The following is a 19,082-nucleotide window of genomic DNA, read 5'->3' on the forward strand; positions in this document are numbered from 1 at the left end:
AGGTACTAGAGTGGAACACTGGAACGCGGAGTCTCTGGCTCAGATATGGAGATGCCACACACTGCGCCACAATATAAAGTAAAAGAAAGGGCCAGATTTGCAAAGGACCTGTTCACCTTCACCTCGCCCGGCGCACAGTCGAATTCAGCGAGAGGCGCCGACGGGTTACAGGGATGTAGAAAAGTTGCGGTGTCCAAATGTTAGGAGCCGGTCCGCATTAATACAGCACTCTCTGCGGCGGCACCCAGATTAAGGCTAAACTGCATTAGTCACAGTGAGTGAGAATTACTTGCAATGTGCAGGGAGTGGATGCATTTGAGGGCATTAGTTGGGTGGCGACCATTATTTGCCAGGGTTGCGGTGGGAAGAATAGCCCTGGTTTGACCCGCCTATTTGCTGAAAAGTGGGCGAAAAGATGTGTGTGTGTGTTTTTGTTATTTTGCAGAGTGCAGCTTCCACACGCATCGGGGTGGGGGGGAAGGGGGAGGTGGGAGAGAACTGGGAGCGCTGCAAGTTGCAGCGTGTGAGAATGATTGGTCTGATGATGGGCGGATATTTCCCGGGGCTGCTCAACAGAATGTGATGCGGGTGAAGACGCAATGGGGAGAAGTGACTGACGCACTGGAGCCAGGTACTGAGAGCAAACAGAAACAGCAGCTACTCCTCGTTAAACTCGACAGCGGCACTCCGGAGCAGGGGCTTTCGGCTAACCAGCTGCAATAGAGCTCACCTCCAGAGCTAAAATAACACTGATCTCCAACACACACACACACACACATCTACCAAAGCGGGAGCAGAATGCAGCGTTTATCACACCAGCTGACAGGAAGATTTCCAGTTTGATTTCGGTAATTCACCAGGACGACGGAACACTGCGCCGCTGATGTCTGTTTGGAATGATGGGTGCCTTGCCTCTATCTCTGGGATTCGGGTGCCTTTTTGTTTTTTGCGCTCATTTGAGTTTCTCGTCCCAAGGTAAGCCTGTGCCTTTTAATAAATAAAGCCCTTTTTTAAAACAAAAAGAAAATGTTTAATCCTTCCAGAGACTGAGGTTAAACAGAAAGAGAGGGAGTTACTTGCTGTTCATATCAAAAAAAAAATGCAGCCTTGCTAATAGTCGGAATCATGAGAATATGTTTGCTCATTTTATCTGGGTGGTGGTGGGGGCTGGCGTAAGGAATTTTGCTGAAAAATGAAGTGCAACATCAAGACAAGGTAGAAAAAAATTAGCGCGGTGGTCAGGATTTTGCAGGGATCCGGGCTGCTCGTGAAGGGGATTGATTGGGTCAGTTAGTTATTTCAGGTGAAGGGACATAAAATCGGAGGCATTCCACCCGCTAAACATGCATCATGAAGAAGCCCGTGTTTCTCCAGAATTTACGCCCAGCACCAGTCCCCTTGAGTGTCCCAGCAGTTCCAGACGAAACGAAGATGAATGCCTCACGCTCTCTCCTGCAAAAACAAACACAACAAAACAGAAAGATGCGTTCATGTGAGAGAGCGCTTTACTGGAGGGCGGGGAATTCATTTGTGTGGAGCGTCCGAGGAAGATTGCGAATCAACAGTGTAGCGCAGTGGAGGCGAATAGGAAATAATGAAGAATTCAATGTGAAACGGGAAAGAGCGGGAAGGAATTGGGCAAAGGAAAGAGAGAGAAACAGAAATCCAGTGAAATGAAACGTAACTGGCCAGGAAAGACCCAGAGAAGGAAGAGAAAGTGGGGAAAAGAGAGAGAGAGATCGAGGAAATGACAGAATGAAGAGTGGAGAATAAATTTACTGTCAGTGACTTAATGTGAGGGATTAGTTTATGTCCCCACATGAGATGATTTACATTATCTGCCGATTCCAGATTCATTCGTATTCAGCATCCAACTTGCCATTTAAAATGTATTATTGTAAATAATCATTAATGCCCGTGCGCGGTGGAAGAGAATGGAGAGTGCGGACTGGATGAACACCGGCTCTTAATAAAACACACACACAGAGAGAGTCCAGCTGTTGCGCGCCAGGGCGCTTCGTGTGGGGAGGGGAGGGTTTGGGATGTGAGAGCTTTCCTTTCGGTTTCATGCTGTTTTCACTCATGGTTTGGCGGGAGAAGTTACATCGCGTGTTGATCAAATCTGAACATTTGTTCTTTCCCAGCCCGGTTTACTGAGCTCCCCGAGAGTGTGACAGCGAGAGAAGGGGACAATGTGGAAATGGCCTGTGCTTTCAGGGGCAGCGGCTCCCCGTCCTATTACCTAGAGATCCAGTGGTGGTTCATCCGAGCTCCATCGGAGCAGGAATACAGTCCAGAGGCCAGCAAGATCCAGGTACTCAGCAGCTCCAGGGAGACTTGCTCAGCCCGGCTTCTCTGTGCACCCACTTACACTTGTGTACACATCCTTCAAACACATAAGCTTTCACAAGCGCCACATCTCTCTCCCTCACACACACACACCCTTACATACAAACTCGTCACACACTCCCTCCTGCATCTCAAGCACACTCACATACAAACTGTTCGCATACTCCCTCCACACACACCCTCACATTCACACACCCTTATGTACAAATTTATCACAAACTCCTGATCACACACCCTCATACACACACACTGTCACACACAAACTGTTCATACACACCCCCTGCACACACACACTCACATGCAAACGCTTCACACACTCTCATAAGCACAAACATTTTCATGCATACTCACATCACACAATCACTTCACACTCTCATTCTCATCCCCATTCTCCCTCACAAACAAAATCTTTCACATACCATGAAAACACTCTACACACGCATACACCCTTTTGCTATTAATGCACCCTCACACATGTACCCTGACTCATATACTCCCTCATAAGCATACCTTTGCATACACACATACACACAGATAGATTCCACGTATGTCTTCACACATCACTCAACCTCAGGCATACTCCTGCATGTAGAAAAACACATGCACACTTCAAAAACACATACTCCACACAGGCTTTCACGTACACATACACACAAACTCCATCTCAGACACATTCCCTCATATACAGACATCCTTTGTACACGCATGCGACACACCCCCTCCCATACATACTCATACACTCCTTTACACAGATTCCAACACGCACATCTTTAAGCAGCCACAGTCACTCTCACCCAGATTCACACATGCAAACCTACGTTCCAACATATTCACCCTTAAACACACACAAATATTCATAGTCAAATGTTTCCTCACACATCTTCACACATGTGCACCATCCATCACATGTATATTCTATCACATCGATGCAACTTCACACATTCATCCGTAACCAGACTCCTCAAGGACATACATTCCTTCAGGCAATATCTTACAAACTCCACACACAAAATCCCTCATACACACAATCCCTCACACACGCATGATGCCTCACGCACAGATGATGTCTCACACACATATGATGCCTCATACACACATACAGACTTCCTTAAATATATGAACTTATAATAATTACACATCCACGCAATCACTCTCAGTCACACACACAAACAGATGCATGCATGTTCTAAAACACAGATATTCATACACACATTCACTCCCAAACTCTTGCACATTGACACAATCCCTCACACAGCCATAAAAAATGCCCACCCACACACAATTCCCCCAGTCACACCCTCAAACAAACCCATGCACATACCTACACTCTCCCTGACACCTCCACACTTCTTTAGCCCTAAAGTCTATACAATTCCTTACTGCCACACATGCACAAACATCTTTCTTCAGCCTTCAAATATGCACAGGTGTATAGAAACGTGCACACACACAAACACACACATCCTCAGCCACACACACGCACACCTTCATCTGAACAGCCATATATCTTCACATACTCTCAAACTTCCTCAGCCTCCTCATCACTCCCTGACACATACCCATGCATACATCCATACCACACTCACTCAGGCAAACAGTCACACACCTTATCACACGGCCTTACACGTTGTCTCACACACTCACGTACTGCCTCACCATTACGTGCGCACACTCACCCAAACCCCCTCCCAACACAAACACACGCATACCCTGTTTTGCGTTAATTTGGATGGTTTATTTGGCTTGTACCTGCGGGAAGATTCCGTTTCGTCTTTGAGGTTGGCTGGATTTTTGAGAGAGCATTTCTCTGCTCGGTGGTGTATCCTCTCCTATACCCTCTCGGGGCCAAAATGAACACCCCCCCATAGAAACTCGGGTACGTCGAGGAAAACACGAGTAATGTAAGAAGATAATCAGAACTGCAAACAACCTCCCCCCCCCCCAACTTTTTTTGTGGTGTGATTTATTTATTTTCGACGAGAGTCTCTAAGAGACTTAGAAACGTTGCGTTATTGAAAAAATGATGTCCAGGAGGCCAGGCGCGCCGTGCGTTGAGCAGTTTGATGGGGGAACGCATGTAGTTCTACGTGAGGATACGACCTCATTTCCTGCTTACAGAACACAACTCGCGTTAACATCTGTCCGATCGAGGGGTCTTTGTCAAATGCATGAGCGGAAACTCGGCTGCAAGTAGATTTGAAAAATCCTACCCCTGTTAGTGAGACAAGAGAATTCTCCGCAAGTGTTATTGTGTGTGGGTGTGGGGGGGGGGGGGTGCAGGGGAGGTGGCATAGTGAGGGCACTGCAGTCGAAATATACAAGAGATAGGTGGCAGGACGAAGCTCTGAGTCGCTTGTCAAAGGTCGAGGCTAATGCAGCCCGTGATTACAACCACATGAAAACATCGAGTTGGGTCATTCTTAGTCCTGAGAAGTTACTGCACTGCTGTACGCTGAAGTAGAGGAGATGAGAACAAAGTACTGTGCCCCATTCTTTTCATTCTAAGGTCGCCCCAACCGTTCAGCTTTGCTAATTGACTGCGTCCCTGTGTACTTGGGGAATGGGGGATGGGGGGAAGCAGGCTCCAATCCGTACAGTATTGGAAAAAGTTGGCAGTTTATCAATTCCTGGATTATGGAGTGATATCGACACACGAGAGAGATTAGGCAAGCGTTTCACCGTCAAACCGTAACCATAGATTGGAACGCCATCTGCGAACACAGATAAAATTGCCCCGTTTTGTCATCGGAGACACTGGGCCGGTTGATGGGATGCGATTTAATTCACAGCGATACGCAGAAGGGGCGTTTGGAAATCAAAGATATTAACGTCTGATGTGCAGCCGTGGACACAGCTTCTGTCGGATCAGTGCTGTCGAAATTGTCGTGTTTTTGTGGCGAGTCGTCTCCGGCCTTGTTTGGGTCATTTTGTTTTTGTTTTGTCTGTGCTGCCTCTGCCTCACGTTTTAATCAATTGTTTTGTCTTCATGCAGTTGGACACTTTGCCACAAAGCGAAATGATCAACGACGAGACGAAGATCAGTGTGAGTAAGAAGGTCTGACCTAAGGCTGGGAGCAAGGGACTTTACAGCAGTGTGCCCCCTGAATGCAGTGCTGTACAGCCCTGAGGGAGGGGAATGGAAACTGTCTGTGGGATCTAACGTGGGTCTCCGCGGCGCGTCGGTCCTGCCGTTTCGAAGTGGATGGACTCGGGTTGCGAAGGTTTCTTTTGAGGGGGGTAGTTTTGAGGGGTTGGGGGAGAGGCGGGCAGAGGTTTAATGGGGTATAGGAATCAGTTTAAGGGCCGTTTGTACAGCACAGCTGCAGGCTGTCAGTGAAAACACGGATGCAGGAACACAGGGAGCTCTGTAGGAATCTTGACCCCCCCCCCCCCCCCCCCCCCCAGTAACATAGAACGGTGAATAAGACATATATATGTTCATTGGCTGCTCCCGTTGTGTGCGAGAGGCGACAATGTTCAAGGAAAGTGTGCAAGTGATTTTAAAAAAAGTAACCAAATCTCGCAATTGAAGTTCATTTAAATTCGATTAATTCCTAATGCAGTGAATGCGATGAATGATAATGTTAATTAACAGCTTCGCTCTTTTAATTGGTCACTGTCATATTGTGGAACAGAATACATTGTAGGGATTTCCCATCATAAGCGCAATAAACTGTTTTGCAGTCGCAAATTTTATAGCTGTTTCTGTGTCCTTCGGAGCAAATCGTCATACGACGGGGTTCAGTTCCCCCCCCAAAAGTAACGTCCTAATTTCATAGAATCGCTACAGTATGGAAACAGGCCTTTCGGCCCAACAAGTCCACACCGACCCCCAGAGCATCCCATTCAGACCCATCGCCCTGTACCTCACCCAATCTACACATCCCTAAATACTGCGGGCAATTTAGCCTGGCCAATCCACCCAGCCTGCACATCTTTGGACTGTGGGAGGAAACCGGTGCACCCGGAGGAAACCCACAGAGACACGGGGAGAATGTGCAAACTCCACACAGACAGTCGACCGAGGCTGGAATGAAGCCCGCGTCCCTGGCGCTGTGAGGCGGCAGTGCTGACCACTGTGCCACCGTGCCGCCCCAGTTTCGTCACCAGGACTTGCTCATTTAGTTTAATGTCGATGCTGGTATACGGGGGTGAACGATTTCCACTCTCCATAATGATTCATCTTGGACTTGGGACAGACAGTGCATCCTTTTCTACCTGATGCAATTTACAGCAGAGGCTTGTCCAAACAGTCTCCATCACATTGTCCTCTCCTGTAGAAAGGGCAGGTCCAATTCTCACACAATACTGGAAGGTGTAGCCTATGACAGATGAGCAGATATTTCTTCACTCAGCGAGAGTGTGGGACTTCCTGCCACCAGGAAACTGTTGAGAGCAGAGCATTGCAGATTTTCCAGAAAAGTGTGGATATGGCTAAAAGGATATTGGGAGAAAGCAGGAACAGGGATGATTAGTCATGGTCATATTGAATGGTAGAGCAGGATCAGGGGGACCGAATGGCCTACTGCAGCTCCTGGTTTTAATGTTGCAATGTTTCTGTGACCTGACACTTGTTACATCTTGGCAAGGCCCTGACTAACACTAATGCGGTGTAGAATCGACATTTGAGCCCTTGAACAAGATTGCTACCAGCTCAGATGGGTTTTTTTTATTGTTTTTGAATTTCTTACAGATTGCGGTGAGGGTCTTGGGTATTTTTTTGTTCCCCTTCCAGTTGGTGGGAACGAGGATGGTGTGTATGGGTGGGAATGGTGAGATCGCTGGTGTTTGGTTTGTGAGCTGCTCATTCGCCTCTTGCCTCTGTCCGTTCGCTCCCCCTTTTACAGACCGTGAAAGTGATGGGCAGCGACATCTCACACAAGCTGCAGATCTCCAAAGTGCGGAAGGATGACGAGGGCCTGTACGAGTGCCGGGTGACCGACGCCAACAATGGCGAGCTGCATGAGTACAAGGCTCAGGGCCACCTGTATGTGAATGCCAGCCACGCCCGGGCACTACAGGCACTCGAGGCGCCGCCTCTCCCCCTGCACGACGGCAAGGGGCTGCGGGCACCAGCCGGACCGGCAGCGGTACCTTCCAGCGAGCGACCGGGCCGGCACTCCCCCAGCAACCGAGTGGCGCACGTGGGACAGACCAGAGCCACAACCAGGCCCGCGGCCACAATCCTCAGGCAGAGTGCCACGTCCACATCAGGTAAGGCAGGCAGAGACTACAGCAGCAATGTTACTGTCAGCCTGGGCTCATTCACACACTGAATTCTCACCCTCATCCGCTGTCCAGCGTAGCCATGCAATATGTAACTTCTACTTACCCACAAGAACGTGGATCAATGACAGAAACTTCACTGGAAAGGAATAATCCAAAAACAAAACCTGCACTCCCTTTTGTGAACCTACACGTTTAGTACTGAAAACCAAAAATGCTGGAAATCGCAGCGGATCAGGCAGCATCCGTGGGAGAGAGAAAGCTGTCATTTCGAGTTTAGACGACACTTCATCAGAGCCGGTCATCTAGACTCGAAACCTTAGGTTGCAGGCTCTCCATGGAGGCTGCCTGACCCGCTGTGATTTCCAGTATTTGTTGTTTTCAGTCCAAATTCCAGCATCTGCAGTAATTTGCTCCTACACTTGCGGCAGATGGACGGATACAGCATTACCAAGATTCCAGTAGGAGGCCATTAGGTTCTTATAGATGCGAAGTCTGTATATAATTCAATCATAATATATAAACTATTGTACTGTAGGGAGCATTTGGGTAGCTCCATGTAGATGATACAGAAAACTGTACTGGGTAATTTTGCTAGAACGAGGTACAGAAAACACTCCCATTTACGTTGCACCTTAAATCAAGACCTCGGGTGATTTGAAAGTGATTTCCAATCACATAAAAATGTGTTTTAAGCTGCTTGGGCAAAGGCAGCAGCCATATCGCTGTGAAAAAAAGCAACATCTGGCCAATGTCAGGAGAGATGACAGAGCAGCCATATTATTATCAGCGATGTTGCCTTAGGACCAGGAAACCAAGACCTGTAAATTTTTTTTCAGGTGTAGGCTATCAGAAAGAGCCATATACTAGTTAATCTCTCTATGCCAGCTCAGAAAGCACATGCAATCTGTGTGCAATGCCTTAAGTAACAACGGGAATGAAGGCCAACAGAATTGAATCCAATGGCATTGCAGACCTTAAGAATCAAATGTGAGCAGATGGCAAGGAGGCAAAGGCCTTGTGCGCACGATGCAAGGTATTTGTAAGTGAACACCATAATTTAGGATTGTGTTAGACCAGGGCATGGTTCAAAGAATAACAAAAGATCATGGTGTGATGCAAACCACAAGGGTAATCTGTGTAATTGGAAGGATTGGCCAACAGTGGCAAGTCAACTCTACAAATTGTTGCATCCATGCTATTAAACACTTCATCCACTATTTAAACTATGGCATGGAATAGCGCTGCCCTCCGTGTCCACGATTTTGTTACATCCCCTATTAAGGTAGACCTTGTCTTCCTAGAATCTATGCAGGCTGAATGTAATATATTTGGTCTAACTGTGGAAAGGCGATGCTTGGTGTTTATAAGCTTGTTGTGTACTGTTATTATTACTCTAGCATATAATCAGACCAGTTTATCATATGTAAGTTATTACCTACGCTTTTGCGAGTGGTAGTGTCGTTTCAAAATCATCTTTGGTCAATCGAATTGAGCTCAACCTCTCGCTGAAAAAAAACCTGCAAAGAGGCTCCGGCTGGTTATTTTATGATGCATCAGATCCACCATTCTCACGTTGTTTTGTTCTTCCAGTAACTCGAAGTTTCCTCTGAGAATGCTGCTTCCTTCTTAAGGTCACTCGTTGCCTGGGCCCCTTTTTGGGTTTGGACCAGGTTGCCATATTGTGTGAATGCATGCGACAGTGACAGGAAATGCCAGCGTTACTGTGAATTACATGTGTGTGAGCAACGTTATTTTGGGAAACATAATCTTCCAGATGAGCGAATTTTTTAACTTCTTTCGCAGGTACGACGGTCGTAACTGCAAGCGATGGACTAGGTGTGCTGCTGGTTTTTTGTGGCTTTTTGAAGGGTGCTTTGCTATAGTCTTAGTGCTGACTTTTCCACTATCACTTTCTCTTAAAGCAAAGAGCGATTGGATGGTTAAATCCATGGACTGGACAGAAAAATCGACTTTAAACTCCCACCTTTCTGCACCCAATGCACTGTAATTCTGTAGAAACGGGAGCCCTTAGCGAGGCCAGCAAAGCAAGAGAGTTAAAGCGCCACTGGCGGCAGTGGCGGTGGATATTTACTGCAAATGGATTTTGACATTGATAATGAACCACTTTGGAGGCAATTCGTGTGCGAGATTGCCGCTCTAGGGGCGTCCTCTTACACAAAATAAAACTGGGCACCAGGAGGCCACCGATGCCCATAGACCTGCCTGAAGTGCATCAGAGCCTGTCAGTTTAGCGTGGGTGCAAGATTTTAACTGTCCCCGTCTCCACATTAATGGCACTCTGATCGTTCTCCGAAGGTCTTGATTTCAACCATAACCTCTGTGTAAGTGTGTGCAGGATTCTCGTTGCAATAGAGACACCTTCAGGACACGTGCGATTTTCGCTCTCGGCACCTGGATGTTTCACCTTACCTGTACTAGTTTGATATATCAACTTGTTGGAACCTCCTGTGTGTGCAGAGCCGACCTAAAAGCTTCTCAGTGTGCTGTCGTTAAAACCTTCTGTTCCCCCCCCCTCCCTCCCTCCCTGGACCTAAATGTTCCCTCTACCATTACAATGCTCGGTGTGACTCCAGTACGGTTTTTCTTTTTTTTTTAAACAAAAAAATAACTGGCTGAATCCTAATTTTAATAATACCACACTGTGTGACCGACTCCCTTATTTTTCACCCCTATTAACGTATTCACTCAAGGTTCTGGACAATCGCTTATCGAAATGCAAGTTGTGTATTTAAAACAATTTTCGTACGGTCTGTGAGTCAACAATACAAAAAAAATAGAAACTTGACAATATCTTGTGAGTGTTTATTTTGTTTTAAAAGAGACCAAGTTAGGAGAATGTAACCAATAGCGTTGACGTTGTTTCACTTCGTCACAATCCAATGTCAGCCACGTGTCATCCGCCCCATCCAATCGCAACAGGGCGACAGACCGCAAGATACTGACTGGACAAAGCGGGTCGAATGAAACAAAGACAGACCAAGAGGATATGGTTAACAATTTGTGTTCTATTGTACTCTTTATTTCCAGCTGCAAGTAAAGAAAAACCGAGAGAACTGAGGATGCTGCAAATCAGAAACAAAAAAAAAACAAATTGCTGGGAAAGCCCAGCAGGACTGGCAGCCCTCCTGCCAGACCTGCTGAGCTTTTCCAGCAGTTTCTGTTTTAGTCGGTTCAACTGTTGTATTGAAATATTCATGTGTGAGGTCACACTGATCCATTATATTCAAGGAATGCTAATGATGTAGAAAGCGTGCAATGTAGATAATGCAATGTGAGCTTCTCGAATTAATTTTCTCTGTTGGTAAACCATACGGGCTCCAGGGAATATTCAACATTCTGAATCCAACTCACTGTCCACTCGTTCCCAATCTGTGCCATTTGAGGGAGTGTTGGAGGGCGTTGTATACAGAAGTGAGGATTTGTCTGCCATAATTTCATGCGGAAATATGTCGGTAAATTGGCGATTGCTGGAGCAGGAGACAGGGAATCTCTTTGGGAGTGATTCATTCGCCTGCACCGTCTTTCGAGGGTATAAGGTTGGGCTGAAGCACACGAGTAGCACCCGAGGGTGTGCCTCACTGTTGGAGATGCCGTTTTGTTAAGGCGGTAGCTCTGCCTCCGCTGCAGCCCACCAGCACTATTCCAGAGAGGAGCCGGGCAGGGTGGGCCCGCTGAGCTCCAAACCAACATCAAACCAAATAAAAATCCTTCCTGCTCCTTATCCCATTGCTGCTTGTGGGTCCTTGCTGTACACAAATTGGCTCCTGCCTGTCCTCCGTCACAGCGGTACCCACAATTCATTGGTTGGAAAGCTCTTTGGGGACATCGCTTATGTCCCGAAAGGCGCTATGTAAATGCAAGCCCTCGCTTGACAATGGCATCCCCGAATGATCAGGCGCTGAATGAGGCCATTCGTGCCACCGCTTTACCTCGTTTTGTGATAGCGCTGGGCGATATATACACAAAAAAGAAATTGGCAGGCTTCTTTACAAGAACTGCAAGACCCTTTCGATCTATTTGTGAGTTAATCCCTGCATACAAATAGCACGGACAAGTCCAAAGTTTCTCCCATACCTTGTAATTATGTGTGTTTTAGTCTGATAAACAATAACTGCCTTTCTGAAGATGACGCCTCTTTATATCAGCCGGTTGATGTTCTATTAGATATGTCTCGTCGAATTAACCTGCTAAGTAAGCTTGCCTTAAGATACTAACAAGGTTTGGCTGACCCACAGCGAGTTAAGACGTTTCAGGCCATCACTGTCGATGCAAATGTTCCAAGATTGCCAGGTAAGGTCAAATATCCCGCTGGAATCAGCGGGGTTATCAGAAGCGAAGAGACTCCATCGCATTTCATCAACTGGTGACTCCTGGAGGTGACTTTTCATCAGAGCTCACTCCGCTCCATCGCTGTCACTCTCTCTGCAGGATGTTTCCTGATTTGTTCAATATCTCCAACGTTTTCTGTTTTGGTTTCAGACTTCCAGCTTCCTTTTATATATCTGAGTCTTCTGTTTAATGTCTAGCCGGGTTCTAAATGAAGCGAGTGAACGCCCCATTCTCTGTTGGTTTTTCGAGGGTTTGTAGAAAGGCGTCGGGCTGAGCTTCACAGAGGATGAACGACCCACTCGTTACATGAGAATCCTCTGTATACTAATGTCCCTCAGATCCAGTGAGAATATCTCTCTTTTTAGCTGTTTCCCTGAAGTGAACTTTTTAATCAGATGTAAATATTGTTGTTCCAACGAATCGATGTGGGTCAGTGTTGTATTTAAGATGTTGATCAGAAATTGAGCATATTGATCAGTTCCCTCCTCCCCTGTCCATTCTCATAATCACCCACCACACTTTCTCTCAGGAGTAGGAATATGTTTCAGGGTACAGTAAAAAATGTCAACCAAAACCAATTTCTGTTTTACACAGATACCAAACTTACTTTGCAGCATCCAGGTCTCACCTGAATCCTAGATAAAATGCGATTAGATTTTCCGAGATCCTTAAACTGGTTAATGCCATATACAGGAATAAGTCCAATATGACTTATTATAAGTCATGGGTCATTGACCCAACCGAACCTATAAATGTGTAGACAGCAGGATGTTTCCCCAATGCAGTATCATAGAACCAAACAAGACTGAGGGATCTGGCCCATGAAAGCTGTGACTGCCTGAAAGTACTAACTAAATGGTTCCATTCACCTACTCTTACCCCTTAGACCTGCAATGCAAGACCAAAAGAAATAGCAACAGGAGTAGCCCATTCAGCCCCGTGAGTTCTCCACCATTCAATAGGATCATTGCTGATTGGACATTCCTCATGTCCACTTTCCTGACATTTCCCCATCACCTTTGATTCCCGTATTCATCAAGAATCTATCTATCTCAGCCTTAAATATACAGCAGGACCCTGTTCCCACAGCTTTCTGTGGCAAGGAGTTCCAAAGACCCATTGTCATATCAGTTTTAAATAGAAGCCTTTTAAATCTGAAACTGTGCTCTCGACTTAAGACTGTCCCATAAAGGGAAACATCCTCTCAGTTTTTACTCTGTCAAGGCCCATTAAAAATCATTACCCATTAACCAGATCACCTCTCATTCTCCTAAATTTCAATGACTGGAGTCCCAATCCATTTAACCTTTGCTCATAAGACAACCTCTCCGTACCAGGGATCAACCTAATGAATCTCTTCTAAACTGTTTCCAATGAAATGATATATTTTCATAAATAAGGGGAACAAAACTGTTCACAGTACTCTAGATGTGGTCTCAGCAACACCTTGTACAGTTGCAGTAGAACTTCCTTCCTCTTATACTCCAAAACCTTGAAATAAGGGCCCACAATCCATTAGCTTTCCTGATTACTGGCTACAACATGCACGAGCTTTCTCTGTTTTGTGTACAAATATCCCCAGATCACTTTGTGTTGCAGCTTTTTGCAGTTTTGCTCTTCCTTTTTAGGCAGAGATTCAGTTCTTCCTATGAAATTCAATACTGAATATGTACTGAATGTGTTTCGATTACTTTCCACAGTGTATTTCATACATAGTGTCTGAACATTAACAAATTTATGTGTCTGCAGGGAGAGAACTCTCAAACCCAAACTGCTATCTGAGGCTGAACTGTAAGTGCAGCCAAAGATTCACCACATAAACCCTGTTATGATTAAATTTCAGCGATTTCGAGAACAATATTTCTTTAAAACCAACCTATGCAATTCCGAGAGTTGCTGATATACCACAATTAGTAATTTTCCAATTGCTTTGAGTTTCAAATCATTGGAAGTTTTATTTATTCATAGCAGCCTCTGATGTAATCCACTTTGGTTTTCAGAAAAATTTCACATTGTAGATCACAATTATGGTTCTCTCTCTCACAAAAGAAGGAAACAAGGCAGCACAGGACTGACCAACAGAGAATCTGGTGCTTTAATCCCCCTCATTGTGGAATTCAAATACTTGGTGTGAAGATTATAGAAATACGAATGGATTACATAACTCCCCAAAATGTTTACCCCATTCAGTTAGATCATTGCTGACCTCTAACTGATCCATAAGAACAGATTGGTCTCAAATCTTGTAATACCTATATCCTATGCACCAATCTCAGTTTACATTTTTGGGTCATCCAACCTTAGATTTATGAAGGAACAACATCCAGATTTACAGTTGCTTTCCAATATTACCCTTAAAAAGTCCAGCTCTAATGTTAAAATTATGACCCATTGCTGAGAACACATAGTTTCTCTGTATGAACCTCATCAAATCCTTTCATCATCTTAAATAGCCCAGTCGCACAGCCCTAATTCTTTTGTACTCATAGAATGCAGGCGTAGACTATGCAACCTGTCATCATAACATAATCCCTTTAGCCCTGGCATCATTCTAGTAAAACTATAACAGCACACTCTTCAAGGCTAATATATCCTTCTTAAGGATCTACTGCTTTAAATGCATTTTAACCAGAGCTTTATAGAATTGCAGCACAACATCCATCCCTTTGTATTTCAGCTCCTTCCAGATGGAGGACTCTGATTAGCTTTATTTTTAATTATTATTTTTGATCTTCTTCGGTTCTCTGCCAAAATGCAGGACCTCCCAGAGTACCACAATCTCTCCCACAGGTAAAAGAAAGGGAAGGTCTCAAATCCACCTCAACTAAATCAGGGATTGAACCCCATGATGTTGGGGTCAATCTGGTCGACACCAGGCATTCAGCTCTTTCAAAGAATCTGGGTGGCTATGTTGTGTCTTTGCAGGATTTACAAGTCCATATACAACCTGCTTCATTGCATTATGGATGTACCTTCTATGATTGTCAAGTCAGAGAGTGAGACTTGAACACAGGATTAATGGCTCAGAAGCAGGGATGCTGTGACACAACCTCCTGTTTTGTCTGTTCCTCTCAGTGATTTCTGAATCTGGGTTCCTAAATCAGTCTGCCTACCCCATCATTCCTGCCTTCTCACCATGTAGAAAGCACTTTTATCTGTCTTCATCATAGTTCAAAGTCATTAAATCCCTACAGTGGGGAAGCAAGCCTTTTAGCCCATTGAGTCCACACTGACCCTCTGAAGGGCATCCCACCTAGACCCAGCCCCATGCCTGTAACCCTGCATTCACATGGCTAATCCACCTAGTCTGTACATCCCTGGAAACTGTGGGCAATCTTAGCAGGGCCAATGCACCTAACCTGCAAGGCTTTGAACCATGGAAGGAAACCCATGCGGACACAAGAAGAATGTACAAACTCCACACAGACAGTCACCCAAGGGTGGAATTGAACTCAGTCCCTGTGAGGCAGCAGTGCTAACCACTGAGCCGCCATGCCACCATTCAGATTTAGCTCAAATGCCATCCCCAACTCTTTCTGAGAGTTTTTTTAAAATAAATATTATAATAATTAATAAAATTACTATACTTTCCTTCCCAAAAGTCAGTTTTCTGGTGACCACTTAACTGGTTTAATTGGTTTTTATTTCATAATAAACATGAATCTGAAATCTCATCCTGAGGTAACTCGTTGCACCCCTCTATGTGATAATACATCTCTCCTGAGGTGCAGCAGCCGGAACTAAATGCAAAACCACAGATGGAGTGCTGTGCAGTTGAACCATTGCTTCTTCACAGCTATGGTGGGTGGTCAAAAGCAAATTTGAAAAATACAGCTACTTAAAAGGCTTGATTGGGCTTCATGGGGCACTGTGTTAATGTCAACTTTTTCGTTGCAGAATTTCTAACCTTTGCATCGTGGAAAGGCCATACATGTGTATGATTTAACATTTAAATATTAGCGCGATGGAAGTCAAAGTCTATTCTGTGGTTGCATATTGTGCCTAAAGTAAGCGCATGCCAAGTAAATTCACCATTGACTTAGCAGACTACAGGGCTGCTCTCTCTCAGGTGGTGGTTTAGCCTAAGAGTTGCCCTCAATGCAGACGAGGGGAAAGGTTCAGAAGGAGAATTGAACACTTGCTGTTGTAATCACTTTGCATCACAAACCGGCCATCTCTTAACCAATCTCCACAGGCCAAGTCCATTTTAAGGAAAAAAATAAACAACTGATGATGTTGGAGATCCAAAACAAACAAACAGAAATTGTTGGGAAACTCAGCAGGTCTGGAAGTATCTGTGGAGAGAAAATGTTTCAACTCCAGCGTCCCCTCACATTTTCCACACAATTCCACAAGTTTATTATGAACTAAAAATCTGTTAAACCAGTTATGTGGTCGCCAGAAAATTGACTTTTGGGAAGGAAAATATAGTGACTTTATTAATCATTATAATACCTTTTTTAAAAAACTGTCAGAGTATGCACAGTTAGGGATGGCATTTGGGCTAAATCTGAATGGTGACACGGTGGCTCAAGGGGTTAGCAATACTGCCTCACAGGGACCTGGGTTCGATTCCACCCTTGAGTGAATGTCTGTGTGGAGTTTGTACATTTTCCCCGTGTTTGCATGGGTTTCCTCCCACAGTCCGAAGATGTCCGGGTTAGGTAGATTGGCTATGCTAAAATTGCTGATAGTGTCCAGGTGGAATAGCCATGGGAAATGCAGGGTTACAGGGATGGGTCTGGGTGGAATGCTCTTCGGTGTGGACTCGATGGGCCGAATGGCCTGCTTCCACACTGCTGGTAGGATTCCATGATTTTTGTTAAAGAAGTCAGTCTGTGCAAAATACAGCGGCGTTTGTGATGATTAAACACGGAGGCAGTCACCATATCTTTACTGGTATGTGTGGAGTCTGAGGGAAGAACTCAGTAAGTCGCAGAAACAGACATGTCATTTGACCAGCGATGGTGTTTGATTTAGCTTTTGGTTGAGATATCCCTGTTTCGTGGGAGCTAAGGACTGAAAAGTGAATGTCGACACAAAGATGTGGGGGGAGGCGGGTTGGAAGTTGGTTTTTGAGTCGAATGCTTCACTTACTTCAGAATGTGTAAGCAATTTTTTTTTCCAAAAAAATGTATTTACTCATATTTCTTCACTGCCGGCTATGAGGCAAGAGAATACTGATGCAAATATCAGTAAGTGCGTGCACTCCCCTTTATCTGTTAGATACTGAATTCACATGACTTGAACCAGTCGTGTAGGAGATTGATTTGCTACGCCAAAAAAAAAATGTCCTTTCGCAATTGCCAACAAATGCTTGTCGATATCTGTGTTGAGGCTGATGACATTTTGTGATGGAGATGTGTGGGGGTGTTATTTTTGTACAAGTCTGACCGTAGGAGAGCGAGACATTGACAACATCCGCATCGACCGTGTGACAGTGATCGGGTCATTGCAACACAGCCTGGGAACTGCGTCGATCTGAGTCTTAAGAAACAGAGGAATTATGCATTCGGAATTAAATAATGGACCAGCTAAGAGTGGTTTATATAAAGGCTGGCAGACCAATCCTAAAAGCGCCACTGCAAGGGGACAACAGATTGAGAAACTGCAAAACACACCGCTGTTAGTTTCAGATCAATACACACCCAGAATTGCTGGTTCTAATCCCACCGCCCCAAGCCTCCTTTGACGATCGTGCATCAGGCTTGCAAGGTGGATTGTGATAACCCTTTGCCCCTCCCCGATAAGCCTTCACTCCAAGAGTTTTACTTAAGTGCCCTGCGCCAACAGGAAAATAATTGGCGTTACCAGCTCCGTTATTTCCATGGCAATTAAACACGCGTATGCACTTTCAACAAATGATTTCAATTAGATTGAAAATAGCCGCGTGAACAGCAACAGATAGAGTAACATTACCTTGCAAACCTGGGGCTTTGTCTGGATGCAAGCGAATGAGTGATTAGCACCTCTTACTTTTATGAAGTGAATTATTGATTTAACGGCACAATTATATGAGAGCACAACGTCAGTAACCTCGAAATAGGTGGCAGACATTCTCATCTATTGAATCCTTCAGAAAGATGATAACAGTAGCATTTCTGTTCCTTTCTGTGAGGCAGGACTTCATCTTAACCGAGTGTTGCTGTCAAACATAGAAAACGTAAGTTTAAACTAAAATAAAGATATGGGAGAGAATAAAAATAAATATTAGCCATTGGAATAACTCACCGTCCAAGCATTTTACTGAGTTACTGCTGTAATTTTCTGGCACCGTTATTCCTTTGCATTTTCTATTCCACTGGAAATTTATGGCAAAAATAGCAGAAACCTCACACTTCACTGAATATTACAAATACTGGTTTTTCTCATTACTGGTTTAGTAAGCATGTTCTGCACTGTACCGGAGTCATTAGCCTTGCTTTCTCTCCACAGATGCTGCCAGACCTGTTGAGTTTTTTCCAGCAATTTCTAGTTTGTTTCTGACTTCCAGCATCAGCAATTTATTTGTTTTTTTTTTCTGTTTAATAAGTCTATTGCAAAGCTATCCTACCATTCTGATGGCATCATACTTCTAAAGACCTTGCAGGGGTATCAGTGCTAGTGTTCCTAAATTTTGGAAGAAATTGCATTGTTCTCATAGTGTGCGATGCCAGCACGGGTTTCAACAAACAATGCTACGTTTTAATCATTCACAGGATGAAAGCATTACTGGCCAGGCCAGCATTTATTGCCCAAAGGGCAGTTAAGAATCAATCATATTGCTGTGGGACAAAAACAAATTTGCTGGAAAAGCTCAGTAGGTCTGGCAGCATCTGTGAAGGAAAAGAAAGAGTTAACATTTTGGGTCTGGTGACCCTTCCTCAGAACTGATGGTGCTGGGAAAATGAGATAACAAGGTGTAGAGCTGGATGAACACAGCAGGCCGAGCAGGAAAGCTGATATTTCAGGCCAGGCCAGATTCTCCAGCATCTGCAGTTCCTACTATCTCAGTGGCTGGGAAAAAGTCAGTTTATATGCAGAAAATAGGGAGGTGGGTGGGGTAGGGAGTAAACGATAGGATAGAAGAGAGAGAAAGACAGTTGGACACCGAAACGTCAGCCTCTCTGCTCCTATGATGCTGCTTGGCCTGCTGTGTTCATCCAGCCCTGCAC

General features: G+C 44.9%; 1 protein-coding gene across 2 annotated transcripts; it reads left to right on the forward strand.

Moving 5' to 3' along the window:
- The first annotated feature begins 562 nt into the window (after nucleotides 1–562).
- Nucleotides 563–10,384, forward strand: vstm2a (V-set and transmembrane domain containing 2A). 2 transcript variants are annotated; one of them, XM_020513887.2, is made up of 5 exons: nucleotides 563–975; nucleotides 2,145–2,314; nucleotides 5,342–5,392; nucleotides 7,197–7,563; nucleotides 9,382–10,384. In XM_020513887.2, the coding sequence occupies exons 1-5, from the start codon at nucleotides 897–899 to the stop codon at nucleotides 9,459–9,461; spliced, it is 747 nt and encodes a 248-aa protein (XP_020369476.2). In that variant the 5' UTR covers nucleotides 563–896; the 3' UTR covers nucleotides 9,462–10,384. The 2 variants fall into 2 exon arrangements, with proteins under 2 accessions (XP_020369476.2, XP_048474572.1); XM_048618615.1 differs by having other exon boundaries at nucleotides 9,501–10,384.
- The last annotated feature ends 8,698 nt before the right edge of the window (nucleotides 10,385–19,082 follow it).

The sequence above is a fragment of the Rhincodon typus genome, chromosome 2 (genome assembly GCF_021869965.1).
Source record: "Rhincodon typus isolate 14 chromosome 2, sRhiTyp1.1, whole genome shotgun sequence".
NCBI lineage: Eukaryota > Metazoa > Chordata > Chondrichthyes > Orectolobiformes > Rhincodontidae > Rhincodon > Rhincodon typus.

Bases quoted from the DNA above. Each gene is read 5' to 3' on its own strand.
- vstm2a (XM_048618615.1), top strand. From the start codon at position 897: ATGATGGGTGCCTTGCCTCTATCTCTGGGATTCGGGTGCCTTTTTGTT. The intron at 976-2,144 runs GTAAGCCTGTGC...GTTCTTTCCCAG, and splicing joins TTTGAGTTTCTCGTCCCAAG to CCCGGTTTACTGAGCTCCCC. The intron at 2,315-5,341 runs GTACTCAGCAGC...GTCTTCATGCAG, and splicing joins CAGAGGCCAGCAAGATCCAG to TTGGACACTTTGCCACAAAG.